The following is a 23,884-nucleotide window of genomic DNA, read 5'->3' as shown; positions in this document are numbered from 1 at the left end:
GGTTCCCAGCTCTCAGGTCGGTGGCTCACAATCCTCTGTTAACTCCAGTTCTAGGGGACATGATGCTCTCTTCTGATCTCCACAGACACCAGGGACACACACGGTGCATATATACACATGCAGACAAAATACTCATACACAAGAAATGCAAACTTCTAAAATACAAAAAAAAAAAAACCCTCTAGAAATTAAAGAAAAAATCTAATGTGCAATTAATTTATGTTATGAAATTGACTTATAAATTTTAGTTACTAAAGATGGTTAAAAACCCAAAATCAGCCAGATGGTGGTGGTGCACGCCTTTTAAATCCTAGCACTCAGGAGGCAGAGGCAGGCAAATCTCAAGAGTTTGAGGCCAACCTGGCCTACAGGGTGAGTTCTAAGGCAGCCAGGGCTACACAGAAAAATTCTGTCTAGCCGGGCGGTGGTGGCGCACGCCTTTAATCCCAGCACTTGGGAGGCAGAGGCAGGCGGATCTCTGTGAGTTCGAGACCAGCCTGGTCTACAAGAACTAGTTCCAGGACAGGCTCCAAAACCACAGAGAAACCCTGTCTCGGGGGAAAAAAAAAAATCTGTCTTGGAAAATAAACAAAACAAAATATCCCTAAGCCAGCACAACAGTTGACCAGAACACCCTCACCACTTTTTTTCTTGGGGAAGGCTGGTGAGACAGGTTTGGTTTTCCTGGACGCCACTATGGAGAAAAAACTGGCCTTGAACCTGCAGCAATTTTCCTGCCTCTCTGTCTCTGAATTACAAGTGTGAGCCAACACATTGGGCTCCTGGTCTCTACAGAAAAAGCTAATACCCTGAGCTATCTGTGTCCTTGGAGTGCCGGGAAAGGAAGGAGGGGACAGAATTTACAACTGATGTTCAATCTCTGGCAAAGCAAACAAAAATCACAGGGCTGTGGTATAACCTTGAGGAAAGCAGCAGAGATTGGTTATAATGCAAAATCCCTACAATACAGGAAAGGACCCAACCAACACACAACCCTCCCCCCCCAAAAAAAAGGGAGGAAAATATGAAGTCAATCAACGTAAGATGCTCAAGGGCTGGGGAATTAGCTCAACAATGGAGCCTATATATAAGGCTCTGGGTTTGAGAGGGAAAAAAATTGTCCACATGGGGCTGGTGAGACAACTCAGCAAGTTAATTCTCTTGCAGAGGACCCGCGTTCAGTTCTCAGCACCTGCATCAGGTGGCTCACAACCGCTGCCCCTAGCTCCAGCTCCCACTGATCTAGGCCCTCTTCTGGCCTCTTCCAGCACTGCACGACAGCAGACAGGTTTTTTAAGGAAAGAAATAAAAGGAAAGTATTTTAGGATTATAGCTTTGAACAGTCACTCGTGTTTAAAAACAAGGGAAGAATTAGTCATTTTGGTGTAATTATGATGATAATAGTACTGTGGTATCTTTAAATAGTCTTACATTTGAGAAGTACTGAAACACTAATAGATAAAATAAGTCATCTGAGATCTGTTTCAAAACAAAGGGCTGAAGTGATGGCTTCTTGGTTAAGAGCGAGTAAGTACTGGCTGGGCATGGTGGCCCACACCTTCAATTCCTAGCACTTGGGAGGCAGAGGCAGGTGGATTTCTATGAGAGACAACAAGCTGCTCTACACAGAAGGTTCCAGGTCAGCCAGAGCGGCGCTGTGCCACTCTGCCTCAAAAACAAAGCAACAAAACAAACTGTATCCCAGCAGCACTTAGGGACACTGAGACAAAACTGCTTCAGGTTAAGAAAGATTCCATTGGAACTCAGCAGTTAAGAGTACCTGCTGCTCTTCCAGAGGACATGAGTTTAGTTCCCAGCACCCACATGGTGGTTCACAATCATCTGTTAACTCCAGTTCCAGGGGATCCAATGCCCTCTTCTGACCTCTGTGGGTACCAGGCACGCACACAATGCATGTACATAGGGTACAGGAAAACATACACAAAAAGTAAAACTAATAAATCTTTAAAAGTGGTATCTTAGGAACTGGAGTGATGGTTCAGTGGCTATAAGCACTTACTGCTCTTCCAGAGGACCCAGGTTCAATTCCCAGCACCCACATGGCAGCTCACAACTACCTGTAATTCCAGTTTCAAAGGACCCAAAACCCATGGCAAAACACCAATGCACAAAAAATTAAAATAAATACCAAGGCTAGACAGAGAAACCCTGTCTCAAAAAACCAAAATAAATAAATAAATTTTTAAGAAAAAATGGTATCTCTTTCTTGGTGCAGGGGTTTGCATCTTTAATCCCAGTGGCAGAGGAAAGTCAATCTCTGAGTGCTAGACTAGCCTGGTCTCCAGAGCGAGACCCTGTCTCCAGAAGTGGAGCAGGTTATAAAGGAAAAAAAGAGTTCATGTTCAACCTTGTAGTGAATTCTAACCCATCGATGGCCACAGAAGATCCTACTGAAAAGGGGGAGGGTGACTAAGGCTGCACTAGGGTTTCTCTGAAGTTCAGAGCTGTATACACTCTGTATGGTAAGCTTCAGGAAACTGATTTTCCCAAGTCCACATTAAAGGCTGCTGCTTTATTCATTGTAAGGCAAAATCATCACAATGAATTTCCTAAAACTTGTTCTCAACATAATAAGAAAGTCGATAAATGAATTATTTGACCAGCAGGAGAAAAAACACACCCCAGAGTAATGAACTGTTTAATTCCCAAACCCAGGGTGCAAGCAGAACAAACCCCAAACATCAAGTGCAAGGTGGCACTGAGTCTGCTATAAAATGCACCAAAGACAACGTCTCTGACAGAGAAGAAAAGGGCAAAACCAGCGAAGCCACTTCCTATGCCGCCTTCTATTCCTTGCCAGCCTCATCATGTTGGATTCCAAGGAACTGCTAAGAGCCTCCAGAGGCCATGTCCTCAGAAGTGGCAGGAGTGGGTGGGAGATCAGATACAAAGAACAATAACTAGTGAGCAAAGCTATACATATAAGGGAGTCAGGTTCACCACTGCTTCAGAAGAGATTCATAAATACAGAAAAGGGGAGGATAAAAACTTCTCACCCCTTGAGACAGATTAGTGAATTTTTAAAAGGGCTTGTTGTGGGTGCCTGGTGAGCTGGTTTGATCCCTGGATCTTCTTAAGGGAAGAGAACCAACCCTCCGAAGTTGTCCTTTGACCTACATACTACACACACACCCCACAGCATGCTCAGGCCTGCATTCATGCACACCATACACACAGAATCATATGTGGACTCATTAAATCACATGGCATGTAGGTGGGTGTGATGACTCAGTGAGGAAAGGTGCTTGCTACCAAGCCTGTCGACCTGAGTTCAATTCCCACGGTAGAAGGAAAGAACTCCAAGTTGTCCTCTGACCACCACACGCCTGCTGTGGCAGATGTGCATACATATATGTACATGCAAGTAAATATAAGTTAAGAGACAGCTGCATGTTCATGATTATACACGCGTGTGCAAATGACACACAGCTCTGCAAGAAAAAAAACCCACAGAACTGAGCACTCAAGATCTTGATTTCTAGCTGGGCGGTGGTGGCGCACACCTTTAATCCCCACACTAAGGAGGCAGAGGCAGGTGGATCTCTGTGAATTTGAGGCTAGCCTGGTCTACAAGAGCTAGTTCCAGGACAGGAACCAAAAAGCTACAGAGAAACCTTGTCTCGAAAAATAAAAAAAAAGAACTAGTTCCAGGACAGGCTCCAAAGCTACAGAGAAACCCTACCTCAAAAAAAATTCTTGATTTCTTCTGCTGTCTCTCTTCCTGTTCAGAGGTAGCCATCATTCTGTGTTTCTCACCAATAAATCTCTTGGGGTGGGGGGGTCGTGATATGGGGGGCTGGAGAGATGGTTCAGCAGGTAACAGAACACACTATTCTGGAAGACCCAAGTTCAAGTCTGAGCTACCCATGGAAGGCAGCTATCTCACAACCAGGCAAGTAACTCCAGCTCCAGAGAAATCTGATGCCTTTGGCCTCCACAGGCACCTGCACTCACAAGCACATACCCACACAGAGACCCGTGCACATTATAACTAATAAAAAATAAATCTAAAAGTTTTCATTTCTGCACAACTACACCCAGAGCAAAAAATGCTTCTTCTAGAACTGGGATGTTAGCAAACATTATTAAAAATAAGCCTTTGTCATTCCCGAAACACTTATAAAAAATGAGGGGATACAGTAGGTAGTCAACCCCCAAAAGAGGGGGACAGTTGGGGATTCTCTCTTTAAAAGTCCACCCTGGGCTCAAATTTATCCTCCTGCCTCAGTCTCCCAAGGAAGACAATCGCAGTGGCATGGAACACAAGGAAGAGCTATCAGCCAGTGCTGAGGCTGCTAGGCAGAGACTTGATAGAGAGACTGACTACCAAGGCAATCCCAGGTACCACCCACCAAGTACCTGTCACCAGGGGGAAGACTATAGTTTGTAAACCAACCTAGTTAGGCAATTTTCTGTGTTGTTTTAAGAGAAAGTCTCTTTACACAGCCCTGGCTGTCCTAGAACTCACAGACTGGCCTCAAATTCACAAAGATCTGCCTGCCTTGGCCTCCCCAGTGCAAACTTAAAAGCAAAGTGAGAACAAGGATGGACAGGCGCTGGATGCTTAAGAACACTTAACTCCACCCGCCACTCCCCCTAGACAGGGTTCTCTGTGTAAGGGCCTGACTGACCTGGAACTCTATAGACCCAGCTGGCCTCAAACTCACTGAGATCCGCTTGCCTCTGCCTCCCGAGTGCTGGAGCTAAAGGTGTGCACCACCACTGCCCTACACACTTACACTCTTGTGGATCGGGCTTCAATTCCCAGCACCCACATTGTGGCTCAAAACCATCTGTTACTCCACTTCCAAGGGACTCGAAACCCTCTTCTGATCTTCTCAGACACCAGGCACACGTGAGGTACATACATTCAAGCAAAACAGTTATGTACATAATATAAAATAACTAAGTCTTCCAAAAAACAAACCACGTGAGTAATGAGCCAGGTTATTACCCCCAGATCCAATCTGAAGATGGGAATCCATCAGCCCTGTGGTTTTCTTTCCAAGAACACGTGGCCTGATCTGGTCATAAGGAAGAATCAGAGAGACCCAGTCATCCTGAGAAGTGGTGTTCTTTAAAACTCTGAAGTGCAGGATGGACTAGAAATAGAACCCAGAGATAAAAGAGTGCTTGCCACATTAGAAGGGAACTAGAGTCCAGACAGCTGAAAGGACTGTCTATGTGGCACTGCGGGCTAGGATTCTGGAGCAGAAGAGCACATCCGATGAGCAGGTTTGCCCACCCTGTAATTCCAGCACTCAGGCTGAGGCAGGGACTCATAGGGAGTTCAAAGTGAGACAGGCATTATCTCAGAATGCGCTAACTTCCTGAAATATGAAAAGACACAAGCTGGGTGTGGTGGTTAAACCTGTAATCCCAACTCAGGAGGAGGGAGGCTGGGGAAAGAGTGTCTCGGTTCAAAACCAGCCTGGTTCCATGTAGTGAGACTGTCTCAAAAACAACATGTCAGAATTTCTATACTTAAAATCATAAATAACTGAATCCAAATGCTCAAGTCAGAAAGGAAGTCCCCTTCACAGGCTGCCTGCCTACCATGCATGAAGCTCTAGCTCGTCTGATGCCTAGAACCACATAAACCAGCCCTGACAGGTCACACTAAAATCCCAGCACAAGGAGGCCATCCTCAAACTAGCAAATTCAAGGCCAGACTGAGAATAGGGAGACCCTGTCTCAAAAGCAACCCAGTATGGTGGCTTAATCCCAGCAGTTGTGAGGCAGAGGCAGGAGGTGAATCTCTATGCTTACTGGAGGTCAGTCTGAGCTATATACATCAAGTACCAGGGCCAGCCAAGGGTACATTAAGAAGACCCTGCCCCCCCCCAAAAAAACAATGCAGTGGTAGTGTATTGTATGCCTTTAATCCCAACACTAGAGAAGCAGAGGCAGGTGGATCTCTGTGAGTGCATGGACAACCTGGTCTACAGAGTGAGTTCCAGGATAGTGAGGGCTACACAGAGAAAACTTGTCTCAAAAAATGGAAGGGAGCCGGGCGGTGGTGGCGCACGCCTTTAATCCCAGCACTCGGGAGGCAGAGGCAGGTGGATCTCTGTGAGTTCGAGGCCAGCCTGGTCTACAAGAGCTAGTTCCAGGACAGGCACCAAAGCTACAGAGAAACCCTGTCTCGAAAAACCAAAAAAAAAAAAAAAAAAAAAAAAAAAAAACGGAAGGGAGGGAGGAAGGGAAGAAGGAAGGGAGGGAAAGAAAAGAAAAAATAATCTACAATAGAATGACAAAAATCCTACTTTAAACTCAGTGAATTCTTTGTCTGCTTTTGTGTGTGTGTGTGTGTGTGTCTTTGTTTTTCAAGACAGAATTTCTCTGGGGAACTCTGTAAATCAGGCTGGCCTCTGCCTCCCAACCTCCCAAGTGCTGGAATTAAAGGCATCTCATTATGTAGCCCTGGCTGGCCTAGAGCTCACAAAGATCTCCCTGCCTCTGCAAGTGTGCAGATTTCTAGAACTAAAGGGGTTAAGCGCCACTCAGAAGTCCTCACACTAATTTTTAACTTAGTGGACAAGGACACGTGGGAGGACACTCTGAAATATGCAAAGCACACATTTGAAAACCAGTATGTATGACTCAGAAAAATCACAAGCTGGGGGTGCATGAAATGGCTCAGCACTTGCTGCTCTGCCAGAGGACTGGAGTTAGGTTCCCAGTGCCCACATGGGTCTCTAACTTTAGTTCTAGGAATCCACACCCTCCTCTAGCCTCCCTGGGTGCCAGATATATGGCAAGCAAAACACCATTACACATAAAATTTTATATATATATAGGCTCCAAAGCTACAAAGAAACCCTGTCTCAAAAAAATTGGGGTGGGGGGGGAGATCATCCAATAGCCAAATCTAGAAGCTCAATTTTTTTTTTTGTGACTACTCAAGCTTCACAGTTCATTCTAAACACTGGAATGTCTGATTGCAGCTCAAACCAATACTAGAGAGGGTTTAGACCTTTGGATGCTGGAGGTTCGACCCAGGGATCCAACAGTAAGAACTTGCCATGTGTGAGACCTTGGTTCCATCCTCGGCTGAAATAAAGAAGGGGAGCAAAAATAATAGAAAAGAAATATATAATCTCCAACTGGATATTCAAGTTTTCATGAAATATATTAAATACTTTTTTTTTTTTTTTTTTTTTGGTTTTTCGAGACAGGGTTTCTCTGTGGTTTTGGAGCCTGTCCTGGAACTAGCTCTTGTAGACCAGGCTGGTCTCGAACTCACAGAGATCCGCCTGCCTCTGCCTCTCGAGTGCTGGGATTAAAGGCGTGCGCCACCACCGCCCGGCCTATATTAAATACTTTTTAAAATGTAGTAGGGTCTACTGGGTCAGGCTTGTAATCCCAGAACCTGGCAGTTTGAGAGAAAGCCAACCTGGGTCATACAATTAATAGTAACAACCATGGCAGCCTGGTACGAGAAAACCAACTTAAAAATAAAATTAAATTGGGAGGCAGAGGCAGGCGGATCTCTTGAGTTCGAGACCAGCCTGGTCTACAAGAGCTAGTTCCAGGACAGGCTCCAAAACCACAGAGAAACCCTGTCTCGAAAAAGCAAAAATAAAATAAAATAAATAAATAAAATTAAAAAATAAAAATTAAAAAAATAGCCAAATACTTCAAATTAAGGGAACATGAGAGTTGGAAGCACACAGCAAGGCTTTGCTCCCGTCACCACTACTATCTTTATGGCATTCTACATAAAGATTTCCAAAGCTTCAGCGTTAACATGGCTAAAAATATCTCATAACCAAGCCTGACTGAGACCTCTTCATAAGCATACTAAACAGTATAAGCCAAGGCAACCAAGAGCCCGGAACAAAGGTGGCTGGGTTGAGTGCCTTCTCCAAGACAAACGCCGGCATCCTTCTTTGAAAGGAACCCTCTATTTTCCTCCAATCTGCCACATACATTTTTTTTACAGAATATAAAATATATTTTAAGCATTCTATATTAATTTTAATGCTACTCCAAGATAACTGAATTTTCCTGAGCTTTCAAAATAAGCACAAAAAAAAAGTCCATGAAAATACACACTCAAAGTCACCATATTCCAAAGTAGAGGTGACATCAAAGAAACCATCTGATCACAAATAAAGGACATAGCAATGATGGCATCTAAGAATATCCTCCTTAGGAAGGATGGATGAAGACGTATGCTATAATTTTATTTTGTGACCAAAAAGATATCTGAACCATTGTGCTAAAACATTTCAAACAAAAAAAGTGTTTTTAAGGAGGGAACACCCCAGCCAATAGCTCTATAATATTTAACCTGTCTATAAAGGACCAGCGATGGGTGGATGAGAAAAATCCAGTGTGTAACTTACTTAAATCTGAAAATAAGACAAAAAGAGTGTTTAGATCTTTAAGGGTTCTATTCACTTGCTCATTCCAATTCAAAGAGTCGCCATTCCACACACCTCTCTCTGACCAGACAGCAACTAATTGTTGTGCAATTCCTCCCTCCAACGCTTCAATTCTGCTAATATACAAAGGAAAGGACTTTCCATTGTGGCCCTGCAATGAATCTTTGTTAACTAAAACTCTATTCAGAAACAGTCGTTTAATTTTCTTAATTCAGCATACAGAAAGCTGTAAAGAGAACGAACACAGATTTAGTATACGCAAGAAGGTAAAGCCAATTTTAAAAAAATACTCTTATGTTCTAAGGTTCAGCCTTTCTTTGGCGCTGGGTTTGGGGGGAATCAGCACCCTTCCCTCCATCTTCCGTACAGTCAAAGCACTGATCAAAATACAAACTGAGGGAGGGAGACCTTCATTTCTGCCTCCAAGGCTGTCTGGTTTAGCCTTCATGGTTTTTTGTTGTCCTTTTAATCCAAATACCTACTGCAAAAGCCTAACCACTGTTAAAAGAACATTCATCTTCAGAGCGTTTTATGTAATGTATTCCCAGTATACACCTCTTAATCCTGTAAAACAGTTATTAGTTAATGTTGCAATCAGCTAGGGAAAAGGGTAGAAGCAGGCACTCAGGTTCAATTTTAACACAGGTTTTGCGTGGATTTTTCTCATTCTGAGGTCTACAAGGCACAGAGGTTGAATTTCATTAAGTTTCCTTATTTTGGTGCCTTTTCATCCCTTTTGATTAAATGATTCAAATTCTGTTTTCCTTCCTAGTAGTGATCACATATTTAACAAAGCACATTCCACATTAGGGATAAAAGGCTGGTCAACTTAACTCCACGGCTTTCTGCCTTGTTGTAGGCAGAAAGCAAGAAACCAGAAACAGAGAGTACCTGTTTGGGGCTAAGTGCAGGAACATGAGAACTGGGAATTCCAGGGTCAAGAGGGAGAGAGAGATTACTTTCTGTTACCTTCTCATGCTCTGCACCAATTAAAGGTGTACTACCCAAATAAAAATCCATTCCTTTGAAAGTGAGAATTGCAGTCTTTACAAAAGGCGTTTCGGGGACACAAGTCTGCAGAGGCTTCAAATAACCTTTTTTTTTTTTTTTTTAAACCAAGAGCATCTGCTTTTGCCCTATCTACATCAGGTAAATGCTGCTGTAAACTCAGGGTCAGCAAAGTGCGGATGAGCCTTCTGCTAGCGCGGTGTTCCTCGGGCTCTCCAGACAACCCTCCTGCGCGCCTCCTCCCTCCCTCCCGTGCATTCTGAGCGGCTCCGCCGATTCCCACATAAAGTGGGTCCTGGCCGCCATCTTAGAGAGTCATTCACACCAGCCGGACCGTAGCACCACACTTCCCAGCCTCCCAGAATCACCCCCAACCACTTCCTCCCTGCTCTCCATCATCTTGCACAGGGGGGTCAAACTCCAAGTGTGGGGCAAGCAGTGTCTCTAAAATCTGCATAATATAAAATGTCAAGTCTGACCACAGAACACAGGAGCTGAGCGAATGAGGCAATGCACGTGTTTGCACGTCGGTGAGTATCAATTTCCCTTGTAGAGACCCACAGGAGATCCACCAAGAGATTAAAGGGAGCACTTCACTGAGGGTTTCCACTCCAAAAACCCGCTAAGTGTTTCCTCCTCAACACTACAGATATGCTATGCTCCCAGAGGGCAGGGACCGGGCCGAGTGAGGGGTGGAGCAGCACCGGCAGAGAAAGTTCCCATCTGCTCGCGCTCCAGCTGCGGCAGTCCCCCTTCATCCCGGGGCACGGAGGCCAACTGCGTCCCAGGCCTCCCCCTCTCCCCCGTCTCAGGAACCACGTAGTAAACACCCGCAGTCCCGGGCAGCGCGCACCTCCCCCAGGCCTGCGGAGGACAGCCCGGCAGGTTATGAATGGCCTGCCCAGCTCCTTTTCACACGCGGGCACGCGCACATGCGCGCTCCAGAGGCCAAGATTTAATACTCCGGTAACAGCAACGGCCAACAGAATCAATGGCCCTCTATCAGACAGACAGAAATGCGCTCACGCTTCCCAGGCCTCCTCAAAGAGGACCCAGACCTGGCGATACAACCCATTTCCCTAGGTTGACTCTAATGAGGATGTTCCCCCTAATGTCACTGCCTTCACACACTGGATAGTGGTAATTCAAAGTACGCCTAACTTGGAACCTTCCAGGATATTGGATACGGGGAAAAACTAATTTCCACAGACGATCAAAGATTTGTTGTGCTCCTTCTCAATAAGTCAAAGTATAAATAAATCATCATTGTATGTAAGGATGCATTCTGAGACCTCTACCAGTTACCGGACACACGTTTCTGGGAGCAAACAAGAGCTAAATGCTACCAACCTATGAAAAGCAACATTTATTTTTTTTTATCTTTCACGCGCAAAAAAAAACAATATTTAGAAAAGCTGAAAAGTCACACCTAATCGCTAGAGATTTGCACTTTTTGGCTATTTCCTTAACGAGTTCGGAGGTTGGAGGATCTCCTGTAAAAACCGCTCGGTCACCAGCGCGGCGCGGGAATGCATCCGCGGCGCCTTGGCGTCCACGCTCCCTTCACCACGAGCCCCGGGACACGGGCAGCCCATCTAGCCGCCGCTGCCGAGCGCCGGGCAGTTCGCTCCACCCCACCGCACCGACAGCAGAAGCATCTGCCGCTGCACGAATCTTCGGAGAGGAGCGGTCCCTGCTCCGGGTGCCTGCCACCTCCCGGTGCCGCACGATGCCTACCTAGCACGGCTGCGGCACCCGCGCAGCCCCGGCTCTACGGGCGCTCCGGGACCCGGTCGGCCGCGCTGTGCTGCGGGGCGGCGCGCAAAGACGCGACCCCACGGGACCCACTGCTCCCGCTTCCTCGGTGACCGCACCGCAGTCGTCCGCCCAGAGAGCCGGAGCCAGCCGCGCGTCGCCGCTCCGCCCGTGGCCAGCAACGGGCCGGAGGGGCGCCCGAGGTGCCAGCGCGGCCCCGGTCCTCGTGTCACTCACCGTTTGAAATGCTCGATGATCTTCTCTTCCCGCACGTTCTCCGGTAAGTTTCCCACCCAGAGGTGCCTGGTTTCCCGGACCATGCTGGGCGGCGTGCCGGCGACCGTGGTGGCTGGCTCCCCCTCGCCGGCTTCGTACGCGGCCGTCAGCGCTGGGAGGCGGGCGCCGGGGCGGCGGCGGCGGCGGCTGCGGCGGTGGCGTCGGCAGCGGCGGCGGCTCCTCCGGCTCCCCCCGGTGCAGAGACCATCCCTCTCCCCCAGGTTCTGACTCTCGGGCCTCGCAGCTCCGCTCTGCCGCCACCACACACCCGAAGCCGACCCTCGCGCTCCGGCGGCGCATGCGCGCGGGCGGCGGCGGGCGGGGGAGCTGGAGGAGGGGCGAGCGAGACCCGGGCTGCCGCGACTACGACGGAGCCGGCGCTGTGGCTGCCGGACGCTTCCCACCGGCGCGCGCGGCCCGCCTCCCGCCGCCTGGCCACCGCCCCCTGGCCGCGGGCGCGCGCGCGTCCTCCCGCCCCGACGCCGAGTTCCTCCCGGCTGGCGCGCAGGCGCGCGGGGCCCCGAAGTGGGAGGAATGCGGAGCCGGGAAGCGGCGCCCGCGCACTCAACTTAGTGCGCAGGCGCGGGGCGGGAGGCTGGCAGCCCGAGGTGCCCGGAGATGCTGGGGCTGCTTTTCCCCCACGTTCAGGCGTTGCTCTGGGGAGACACAAGCGAACCGGGTTAGTTTCGAGGCCCAGCGGTTTCTAGAGGACAAAGTCCCCATCCCTCTCTGCCCTGCGTCACGCCCCTGACCGTTTCCGGTCGACTGGATTCCCCGCCTGCTTGGGAAAGTGGTCGGAACCAGTACGCCCTTTTCACCGCCCAGACAAGGGACTACAGCTGCAGAACCCATCCCTCCCAAAAATCATTGGCTTGTAACATTAAGCAATTTTTTTATATGGGAGCTTTCGAAACCTTTTCCAAGATGTCTCTTTGCTCATAGTTACGGTACGCAAGAACTAGAGCTGAAATAATACAGGCGTCTCATACAGTTCCCCTCAGAGAGTTTGGCATAGTTTGTAGTTTAAACAGGGGGGAATAGAGACCTCCAGCCTTTCCAGGCTTTTGAAACTTGCAGTTGACTTTTTACAAAAGGCCTCTTTACAGAAAGATAAAGCCTTAAAAGGCAACTGCAGAATAACAGGGGAGAATAGCTAGTTCATTAAAACTGTCAGCAAAGTCATTCTTTTAATTCTTCATACACAAAAGTAAAATGATGCTTCAGCTGAAGCCAAGATTCTATGTCTAGTTGTACCATTAAATATTATGAAGTGTGCCGGGTGGTGGTGCCACACGCCTTTAATCCCAGAACTCAGGAGGCAGAGGCAGGTGGATCTCTGTGAGTTCGAGGCCAACCTGTTCTACAAGAGCTAGTTCCAGGACAGGCTCTAAAGCTACAGAGAAACCCTGTCTCTATAAACAAAAGAAATATATATTATGAAGTGCATAGTACACACGGGGTTCTGACCAAGGGCCTTGCTCACGCCTAACAAGGGCTCTTTATCACTGAGCTACATTCCCAGTTCTTCCTGTTGTTTTGGTGTTGTTTGTTTATCTTAAATTGGAAGGGTCTTTCGAAGCGGTTGTTTGTTTGTTTGTTTTTTGTTTTTTTTTTGAGACTGCAGCCCTGAGCCACCATACTGCTACACGAACTGAACAGGCAGTATTTTGAATTGGAAAAATCATAAACAATAGCAATACTATCTGGGGTCACTTGCACATAATTGTTTCTTTTTTTCTACAAAGGATAAAGGTATCATTTTTTTCTTTCTTATTTATTTATTTTCGTCTGCCAATATTCCTGCAGTGGTGAAATCTGAGTACTCATTAGGCTTTCTTGTTTTGGTTTAACACTCTTTACTAGATTTAATATACCTGACTTCAGCAGATTTGATCACCTGAAATAATCTTGGGACGTTCACAAAACTAAACAAGTCCCAACACTGAGATGGTACAAATGTGAGCTGGGTGTGGTAGCACTTCAGATGATGTGCTGCCAGCACTCCAGAGGTAAGGCAAGATCATTAATGCAAAGCCAGCTGAGCTGCAGACTAAATCCCTGTCTCAAGACAAAAAACAAACCAGAGGACTGGTACACACATAGCTCAGTTGGTAGAGTACATTTGGAGCGTGGAAGAAGCCCTGGATTTGATCCTCAGTATAAACTGGACCTAATGGTGTATGCCTATAACCTCAGTACTCCACTGGAAGGTGGGGGCAGGAAGAGCAGAAGTGAAGGTTATCCTCTGCTACATAGGGAGTTCCAGGCCAGCCTGAGATAGCTAAGACCCTGTCTCAACAACAAAACATGTCACTTTGTCCATACCTTAATAATAAGGATATATTTGAGCTGGAGAGATGGCTCAGTGGTTAAGAGCACTGGCTACTGCTCTTCCAGAGTACTCCAGTTCAATTCCCAGCATCCACATGGCAGCTCACACCTGTCTGTAATTCTAGTCCCCAGACTTCTGACACCTTCACACAGACACAAATAAACATAGGCAAAACCAATGGGTGATGGTGGTACACATCTTTAATTCCAATACTCAGGAGACAGATTGCCAGCCTGATCTACATAATGAGTTCCAAGACAGCCAGGTCTACACAGAGAAGCCTTGTCTCAAAAATAAGATAAAATAATAATAATAACAACAATAATAGTAAAGAGGTCAACATAAGTGTGTATGTTGGTTTATTTTAGTGTTTAGCCTGCATTGTATTTGTATCAAATGTGTGCCTGGTGCCCATGAAGTTCAGAAGAGGGACCCCCTGAATTGGAGTTCAGAGTGGCTGTAAGCTACCATGTGGGTACTAGCAACCAAACCCTCATGTCCTCTGCAAGAGCAGCAAGTGTTCTCAACCACTGAGCCAGCCTTCCACCCCTCTTTCTGTCTTCCTATCTTTTCCTTTTTTTTTTTTTTTTTTTGGATTTTTCGAGACAGGGTTTCTCCGTAGCTTTTTTTGTTTCCTGTCCTGGAACTAGCTCTTCTAGACCAGGCTGGACTCGAACTCACAGAGATCCGCCTGCCTCTGCCTCCCAAGTGCTGGGATTAAAGGCGTGCGCCACCACCGCCCGGCTTCCTATCTTTTCTTGAGACAGGGTCTCACTCACTATGTAGCCCAGGCAACCACACGTGTGTGTGTGTGTGTGTGTGTGTGTGTTGTTTTTTCAAGACAGGCTTCTCTGTGTAGCTTTGGAGACTATCCTGGAACTCACTCTGTACACCAGGCTTGCCTCAAATTTTCAGAGATCTGCCTGCCTCTATATCCTGGGTCCTGGGACCACTACTGCCTGGCTATATATTTTTTTAATGTTGTTCTAGATTAGCTAGAGGGTTTGTTACAGTGGTACTGTTTCCCCTGAATAAAAAGGGACTGAGTAAAACCATTCATAATTAACCCCAGCACTCAGGAGGCGGAGGCAGAGGCAGGACAACCTTGTGTATTTCAGGACAATCAGAGCTACATAGTAACACCCTGTCTCAAAAACAGGGGGAAAAAGCCAAGTACAGAGATCCATTAGATAACTCAGCAGGCAAAGGCGCTTGCCATCAAGCCCCAAGTCTCACGGTGGGAGGCCAGAACCAACTCCTTCAGTTGTCCTCTCACCTCTACGTGAGCGCGATGGCCCATACACCCAGGACAATCAACTGAGGCGGGAGGAGCAAAACATACGGTGGGGGTGGGGGAGTGGATGCAATAATCACTGACTTGTTTCTTTGTGATTTCTGACCTTTTCTATTGCAAAAGCTGTGGATCAATGCAAGGGACAGCAAGTACTTTTTGCATAGCCGGGAATGGAGTGTTTCATTTTTTCAGTGCTTTGCATTTTTTGCTGGCAACACATCAGGAAACACTGGTATCGCTGTTTTCTGTTTCCTTCAATGTTACAAAATACTTAGGGGTTTCTTCATGAGCCTCCCATAGAAGGGAGGAACAAACCGACTGAGAGACAGAAAAGCAATCTACTCTAATTTTCTGTGGGTTTTTTTTTGTCTTAGGTCACAGTGGAGAGATGACTCAGCAGTTAGTTAGAGTGCAGACTTGTCCTCTCACAAGTCTCAGCTAGGTTCTCAGCACCAGTGTCCACCTCATAATCCCCTGCAACTCCCCAGGCCTCTGATCTCTAAGGGCATCTTCACTCTCCCGCATGAACCCACACAAGAAACACACACATACACATAATTAGAAATAAAAATAGAGATGAACATGGCTCACGCCTTTAATCCCAGTAAGCAGGAGGCAGAGTTAGTGGGTCTCTGTAAGTTTGAGGCCAGTCTGGTCTACATAATGAGTTCCAAGACAGCTAAGGCTATATAGAGAGACCCTGTCTCAAAAATATATAAGAAAATACATTATAGCTGGGCACTGGTGGCGCACACCTTTAATCCCAGCACTCGGGAGGCAGAGGTAGGTGGATCTCTGAGTTTGAGGCCAGCCTGGTCTACAGGTCAAGTTCCAAGACAGCCAGGGATACACAGAGAAACCCTGTCTCAAAAAACCTAAATAAATAATCTTAGTAATTGATGCTCATAGCAAAAAAATAGACAGAAGTTTTCCATGTCAAACTCCACAATAGAGCATGTATCTATGACCAGGCCTACCCCATGACTACAAAACCAAAGAAAATGTAAGTTGTGATTTACCTGTAAAAGCGGATGAAGTGCATCTCTTTGAATATTAAAGAGAATTCAAAAGGTGATATTAAAGCAGAGTCATTTGCAAAGGAGAATTAAAATAGATTTGCTTTTAATCAACTCCTATTTTCACACTGTGAAGAGCTGCTGTATTTAGCATGCTAGACATGCTCAAAGAGTTCAGTCATGCGTAATGGAAGCTGAGATGGGGAAAGCTTCTGAGCCTGAGACTGAGCTTGAACGTCGACAGTACAGTGGATAAATTAATATCCCCTCTGAGGCAGAGGACAGAATAGTCACCAGATATTTAACAAAAATAGTTACAAATTGAATCCCAAGCTATTAAAATTAAGCTATTTTACAAGAAGACATGTACTTAAAATATATGCATATCTTCTAAAAGCCATCATATAAAAATATGTTAACTAGCTGTAAAATGATGGCAGCCCTCAGCATGTGAAAACTGAATGATAGCAATGTGTGACTTGCCATTATAATCAGGGTTGGGGTTGTTCAAAAATAAATAAATAATAAAACAAAGTATTTGAATTCTTGCTATTTCTGAGAGTCTAGTGGTGAAAGAGAATAATCTATGAGCAAAGTATTAAGCAGCATGGGAAAATTCTCTGCATAAACTACAGGACCCCCAAAAGACTGATATTGTCTACCTGGTCCAACAGAGACTCTTTCAGCAAGCTAGCATTTAAAAGTCTACTGCTCACCCCTCTAAGAGAACTCAATAGCGTATTCTATGTTGTATTTAGTTTTCCAGAAACATAGAAAAATTGCATTTCTTAGAGAATTAGTTCCTAACTTTCCATACTTCTTTATCCTAAGAAAATTGTTCAGGGGAACATTTCTTCCCTCCCACCCCTGGACATATGCCTCTGCTGTGTTTAATATGCAGAATTATTAATTAACTAATATTTGTGGAATTAAATTTAAATGCATTCGAGGAATAGAATATTTATAATGTAAATAATAGTCATCTTAGGTGATAGAATATTTTTCTTTAATCCCAGCACTTGGGAGGCAGAGGCAGGCGGATCTCTGTGAGTTCGAGACCAGCCTGGTCTACAAGAGCTAGTTCCAGGACAGGCTCCAAAACCACAGAGAAACCTTGTCTCAAAGAAAACCAAAAAAAAAAAAAGAGAGTCACTTTGTCCAGCTAGAATTTGAATTTAAAAAAGTATGTGTGTGTGTGTGTGTGTGTGTGTGTGTGTGTGTTGGGAGGCAGTAAGTTCTAAGACAGCTAGGGCTGGCTACACAAAGAAATCCTGTCCCGAAAAACCAATAAATAAATAAGCAAATAGAAATTCCTCTGTATTTTCTTAACTTCTCTTCATTTTCATAATTAGAAAGAAAAAGTCATAACAAAGTTCCTTTGGGGTCATTAGTTTTGTACTGTTGTGCTGGGAAGCGAACCCCGAGCTCAGTGCATACAACTTGGGCTGCACCACCAGTCCAGTTAAATGACTTCTAGAAGTCAGCATATTAATCAATCAAGGGTTCCTCTGAAATGTTAATACTCGACTACAAGAAATCAACATATACAAGAAATCCCATATGAACAAAGTGTTAATCTTATTAGCATATATTCATAGGTCATTTGGTTTGTTTGAGCTGGCCTAGACTCCCTATGCTTGCCTCTGCCAATGCTGGGATTAATGGCATTTGACACCATGCGGCCTCATTTATTCTTTAAAAACCCAAGTGCAGTGTTAATTGCCATTTAAAAAACAATAAGGAAGCTTGGGCAGTGGTGGTACACATGCTCAGGAGGCAGAAGTACAAAACCCTTTCTGGAAAAATAGAAACAAACAAAAAACAGAACAACAACCAAAAAAAAGGAAACTCTGTCGTAAATGATATTACATTATCCAAATACCCTAGATCAAGGAAATTGTAATTTCTAAGCAATCAGAATGTATGCAGAATGAGTAATACAAATTCTGACTTTTGACTGATTCAGAAGAGTATCCAAGTGTACGCGATAGAGTATTAGAAACCAAAATACCAAATAAAATGTGGTTAGCTGCTCATCATCTATGAATTAAAGTTTCCCAAAGATTTAGTTCTTCATCTCCTTGATTGCTCCCCTTAGAAGACTGGCTCTAGTTTGAAGAGTGCAAACGAAGGAAGATTAATGTATTCAGTCTAAGTGTGTTTTAAACTGGGCATAGGGGCTCATGCTGTAATTCCACCACTAATGAAGCAGGGATCAGGAGTTTCAGTCATTCTGGGGCTACAGTCTGGGGGAACCTATGTCAAAATTAAAGGGTGAGGGAGAGAAAGAGAAAGAAGAAAAAAGTTTGTTTTTAAATTGCTTCCACTTAACTCGAACATTTGCGATTTAGCATCAGCCTCAAGTCAAAACCCAGCATGGGCTCCATGAGATCCAATCTCAGGGGAAAAGTGCAATGTATTCCTGCTGTGCAAGAACGAACGGCTTTTATCAGGGTGTTGGAGAGTCACATTTAGGTGCTCTTGCTGATGTGTTAAGCCATCTCCTGGGACCCAAATGTATGAATTTTCGTAGAAAATACTCAGACATAACTTTTTTTCATGCCATATGCCTCAAAATTTCTTAGAACCGTCTAACTAACTTATATTTAGAAAATACTTTGAAAAGGGAGGAGGCCTCAAGGTAACTTTCTTTGAAGAGCCTAGATGAATTTTAAAATACTTTTAAAAAAGAAAACAGAGCCAGTCAGAGTCATCACTAAAGATTTCACCGAGAAAAAGGTACTAAATAAAACGTGTTTTTCCCACCTCCAAACATCTAAATTTTAACTCACAAAAACAGGACTTTAAAAGATTTTTTAAAAAATTCATCCTAGCCGGGCGGTGGTGGCGCACGCCTTTAATCCCAGCACTTGGGAGGCAGAGGCAGGCGGATCTCTGTGAGTTCGAGACCAGCCTGGTCTACAAGAGCTAGTTCCAGGACAGGGTCCAAAACCACAGAGAAACCCTGCCTCGAAAAAAAAAAAAAAAAAAAAATTCATCCTAAGAGTGCGGCATTAAAGAATACCTTTGTTAGTCATAACGCTCACCTTAAAGAAAATTTAAGATAAGTTTGATGGCTCACACCCTTAGTTCCAGCACTTGGGAAGCAGAGTCAGGCAAATCTAGCAATGAGACCAGCCTGGTTTACAGAGCTGAGCTTTAAGCCAGCAGAGTTGTATGCTGAGATTCTCTCAGAAAACAAAACAGGGCCGGGCGGTGGTGGTGCACGCCTTATAATCCTAGCAAACGCGAGGCAGAGGCAGGCGGATGTCTGTGAGTTCGAGGCCAGCCTGATTTACAAGAGTGAGTGACAGAACAGGCTCCATAGCTACTGGGAAAACCTGTCTCGAAAAAAACAACAACAACAAAAAAAAAAAACCAACCAAACAACAACAACAACAAAAACTCAGTATTTGCTCCCTTTTCCATTTTGGAGGAAGTGTGATATGAAGTCCTTATTAAATACGATAATTTCTGTTCACAGAATATGCAACAGGAATTCTCCGAATTTACAGAATGTGTGACCCAGGGGTCACTTCCAACCCGTGTATTACAGCCTTGTTAGAATTCTACCTCCTCTAGATCAGCCTGCTACACTAATGTTTCTCCAGGAACCGGTCACCAGCTCCCGGTTCCCACCGGGAAGGCAGATCCGGCTCCGCCCAGAGTCATGTCTACTGACCTCATAGAGGTCAATGGCGCTCTTACACCTGCCGACTGATTCGCCGCCACCCCCACCCGACTCCGGGGGAAGCAGCAAGGCCAGAGGCAGACTGGGGACTTCTCGATGTGGGTCTGTCACGGCCAGGGTGCTTCACCAAGTCTCTCCGGCTCACAGTCTGCATGAACACAGATCTCAGCGGCGTCCCAGGCCGATAATCCGGGGAGGCAATTTCTCCGGCTGTACTGCAAGTTTGGGATTGGATGCATGTGGATTCCATGACAAGTGGGGTTTTTGGTTTCTTAGGCTTTTTAAATTTTCCTCTGAGAACCCACGGCCCTGACAATATTTCCACTACACTCCTAGTGAAGAGGAATGCGATCACTATGGCTACTGCAACGGGAGCAGCCGGCGGCCTCGCCTGCACACGCGGCCGACCAGGGCGCCTTCGCGAAGGGCGCACGAGGAAGACCGATCGGGAGAAACCAGGGCCTCCGGGGTCATCCAATCCATTGGGAACCTCTCAAACATGGCACGGGAGCGTATGGGTGAGAAACCAGGGCGACGCGATGCTATCCCAATGCCTGGGCTTTGTTTAGCCTTCCTCCACTAAGCGACCCGGAACCGCACGAACGACTGAGGATTGAGAAAAGCACAGGACCAGGGAGGTCCCCAAACGCGCTTCTCATACAAGAGGCCACCACCAGCAAGGCGGGGAAAAAAAAAACACGCGGTCAGACTGCGCAGGCGCGCGGAAAGGACGGCACCCGTTCCCCCCCACACATCCCCCTCCCTCCAGGAACGCGAGGTTCCCCAAATGCGCTTGCGCGAATCGAGGAGGGAAACGTTGGGGGGGGGAACCCTGTCCATTGGGAGAGCGAACCGCCCCCCACTCCCCCGCATGGGCGAACGCGGCGCGCGCACGCACCTCTCTCACAGTCCCACGGGCGCGCGCCACGGCCGCTGCAGACGCCACGCGCGTGCACTAAGATGGGGGGGTGATGGGGGAAGGGCCACGGAGCCGGTGCTTTTTTGCTGAGTTGCCCTGAGAAGTTTCTGGAAACACGGACACAAAGGGAAGCTGGGGGATGGGGCTGCGACCTTTCTTTTTTTCTCTGAGAGGGGACAGCGGAAAACGCCAAAGTACACGGCCACCGGCCTAAGCCCGAGGCCGACGCCACACTCGCCCCCCAGGGAGGACACACGGGGACAGCAGCCGCTCCTAACTGGACCCGCTCGGCCCGGCAACCGCTCCCGGCTGGGGCCAAGGACGGGGCTGGAGGACACGGAACAACGGGGATGTTTGCAAAGTGGAGGCGGGGGCTCGGCGCGGCGGCGGAGGCGATGGCGGTCCAGGGGACCCCGTACCCCGCCGTCCATAACTCCGCTCACGTGGGTTTCCTGCCAGGCCGCTCCACTTCTTCACACGGGCATCCCCCAAACTCGGGAGAGGGGACCGCGGGCACCGGGCTGTGGCCGGCTACTGGCGTCTCCACTCCGCCGCCCGCCCAGCCGGCTGCCATTTTGTGGCGCGGCCGCCATTTCGCGCGGCCCGGGGGCGAGGGGAGGGGCGCGGTGCGCGGCCCCGCGGCTCGCGATGGGCGTGGCCGGCGGCGGGCGCGGCCCCGGTCCCTTTTGTTCTTCGCCTGGGGTCGCGGGGCCCCTCGGCCTCTGCCGCCTCCTCGCAGCGTGAGAAAGGGGAGACGCAGCTCCGAGGAGTGCGGGATCCCGGAGCCCATTGGAAGTGGGGTGTGTCCCGCCGCGGTGGGAAGGGGCTGAGGGCGGGCCTGGCTCGGCGTCCCTAACCTCCTGCAAACAGTGGCGAGCGCGGACTGGGGCCCGGGGTGCTTCCTGCACGGTCGGGAGATAACAAAGGTGCTGAAACTCGGGTTCACCGAGCACCGGGAGGCGGGGCTCCTGCAACCCACGAGGTGGAGGAGCACTGAGAGCTTGTCTTCCATTGGCTGGCCCTCCTGCGCGAGGCTTTCACGACTCCTTCCTGACCCAGAAGCTTAAACAATAAATGTGTTCTGATGGCTTTCTTCTGTCTATCGAGATCCATCTCCACTTATTTAAAAAAGCCTGAGTTTTTAAAGAACGGACGGCAAAATACGTGCTCTTTCACGTTCTGGAAAAGCCGTTGTCTGGCTTCTTAGGGAATCTTTAAATGAGTATCTTGGTGTGTTTAATGTTAAAGTTGTGGCGCTATTTAACAAAGCCAGGAAATTCGAAAATCTCATGGTGCTAAATTTGTCTTCCAGCTTTGTTTTTGTACACCTTTTCTTAAAAAATGGTTTACGTGATTTTTCTTCACAACAGCCAGATAGCATAAAGGAACCAGCCCTTCCTGACCCATCTGTTTGCGTCTAGGCTACAGTAGGTTTCTTAGAGGTTTTGGGTTTTTTCTCGCAATGTATAATTATGAAGATTGCTTATGTTTTCTGTAATAGTGGGGTAAAGCTTATGATGACAGGATTAAAAGGTCAAAAACATTGTTGAGGGAACGGATGGGTATTTAGATGGCTTCCAGATGAGAGAAATATAGGAGGCTTTTAGATCCTCAAATTTTGTTTCATGAGTAGGTGGCTGGGTAGAGTTCTAAAATTGTATACTGTGTCTTTAAGATTATATAAGTTTTCTGAAACAAATCTTTGGTAGTGTTTGCTTAAAATATGTTGTCTTTTTTTTTTTTTTCGAGACAGGGTTTCTCTGTGGCTTTGGAGCCTGTCCTGGAACTAGCTCTTGTAGACCAGGCTGGTCTCGAACTCACAGAGATTCACCTGCCTTTGCCTCCCAAGTGCTGGGATTAAAGGCGTGCGCCACCACCGCCCGGCAAAATATGTTGTCTTTGTCACCCTGTTTTCTGTAATCAAGTAAAATCTTGTACTGGGAAGTTAATAATAATAATAATAATATGGCCAACCGGGTGATGGTGTACACTTTTGATTCCAGCACTCAAGAGGCAGAGACAGGTGGATCTTTGTGAGACCAGACCAGCCTGGTCTATAGAGCTAGTTCCAGGACAGGCTTCAAAGCTGTCCTGTCTCGAAAAACCAAAAATAATAATAATATAAAGCAAGCAAAATATACTATCAACTGATAGGTTGACATTCAGAGAATGACTGACCAGCAGGTACAGATGAAGGTCTGGTTTAAATTTTGAATTATAAATCCTTGGGGCCTTTTTGTTGTTGGTTTTTTGTTTTTGTTTTTTTTTTTTTTTTTTTTGGTTTTTCGAGACAGGGTTTCTCTGAAGCTTTGGTGCCTGTCCTGGAACTAGCTCTGTAGACCAGGCTGCTTTTTGTTGTTTTTGAAACACTCCTAGGGCCGGGCGGTGGTGGCGCAATCCCAGCACTTGGGAGGCAGAGGCAGGTGAATCTCTGTGAGTTCGAGACCAGCCTGGTCTACAAAAGCTAATTCCAGGACATGCTCTAAAGCTACAGAGAAACCCTGTCTCGAAAAAAAAAAAGAGGGCTAAGAGGTCAAGCATGCCCTGTAATGTTAAATGGTCTTGAAGGATACGCTCTCTAACAAGGAGATGCTTCTGCAAGAGCCAGGGAGCAGGTGCCGAGGGAAGACTTTCTAGCCAGAGCCTTCAAGTAGGAACATAAGCAGCACACAGAAATAGTGTGGCTGAAAAACAAAAGCATGTAGGATATGAACGGTTTTTGTTTTTACATGGAGATGTTAGATGCTACAATGTGGGGTCCTCAAACTTGTCCTGTACTAAAGGTTGACCTTGAACCTCCTGGCCCCACCTCCCAAGTGTCAGGTTTATATACATCCCTAGCCACACCAAGCTCTGAAGTAAGATCCACTCCATACATGTGTTTGTCTCTTTTACATGTATGTGTATATGTCATGTGCACAAATTCATGCTTCACTGAATGGGAGGGACACGTTTTGAGAGGGGTCATTAATTTTGCCTTTATTGGAGCATCATAATATCACTTGTCAAACCAAAATGGCATGCCTTCCTGTGTGATGTCTTTTAGGACCACCTTTTTTCTTGGCTTTTTGAGACGGGGGTCTCTTTACATGTCCCTAGCTATACTGGAATATGCTTTGTGGGCAAGACTGGCCTTGAACTCACAGAGATACTTCTGCCTAGTGCTTGGACTCAATGCCCAG

General features: G+C 46.7%; 1 protein-coding gene across 5 annotated transcripts in view; it reads right to left on the bottom strand.

Annotated features, from left to right (window-relative positions):
* Spen (spen family transcriptional repressor) overlaps positions 1-11,756 on the bottom strand; it is a 77,286-nt gene extending 65,530 nt beyond the window's left edge. For 2 of the 5 annotated variants that reach the window (XM_057783569.1, XM_057783571.1), the window contains exon 1: positions 11,412-11,755. In XM_057783569.1, the coding sequence (XP_057639552.1) occupies positions 11,412-11,494 (83 nt within the window). In that variant the 5' untranslated portion in view covers positions 11,495-11,755. Of the gene's footprint in view, positions 1-6,997; positions 7,105-11,411 lie in introns of those variants that run through there. The other 3 variants (XM_057783573.1, XM_057783570.1, XM_057783572.1) reach the window with 3 other exon arrangements.
* Positions 11,757-23,884: the final 12,128 nt, after the last annotated feature.

The sequence above is a fragment of the Chionomys nivalis genome, chromosome 11, assembly GCF_950005125.1.
Source record: "Chionomys nivalis chromosome 11, mChiNiv1.1, whole genome shotgun sequence".
Classification (NCBI taxonomy): Eukaryota; Metazoa; Chordata; class Mammalia; order Rodentia; family Cricetidae; genus Chionomys; species Chionomys nivalis.
Note: the sequence above shows the minus strand (reverse complement) of the source record. Positions and strands in the feature narration are given on the sequence as shown.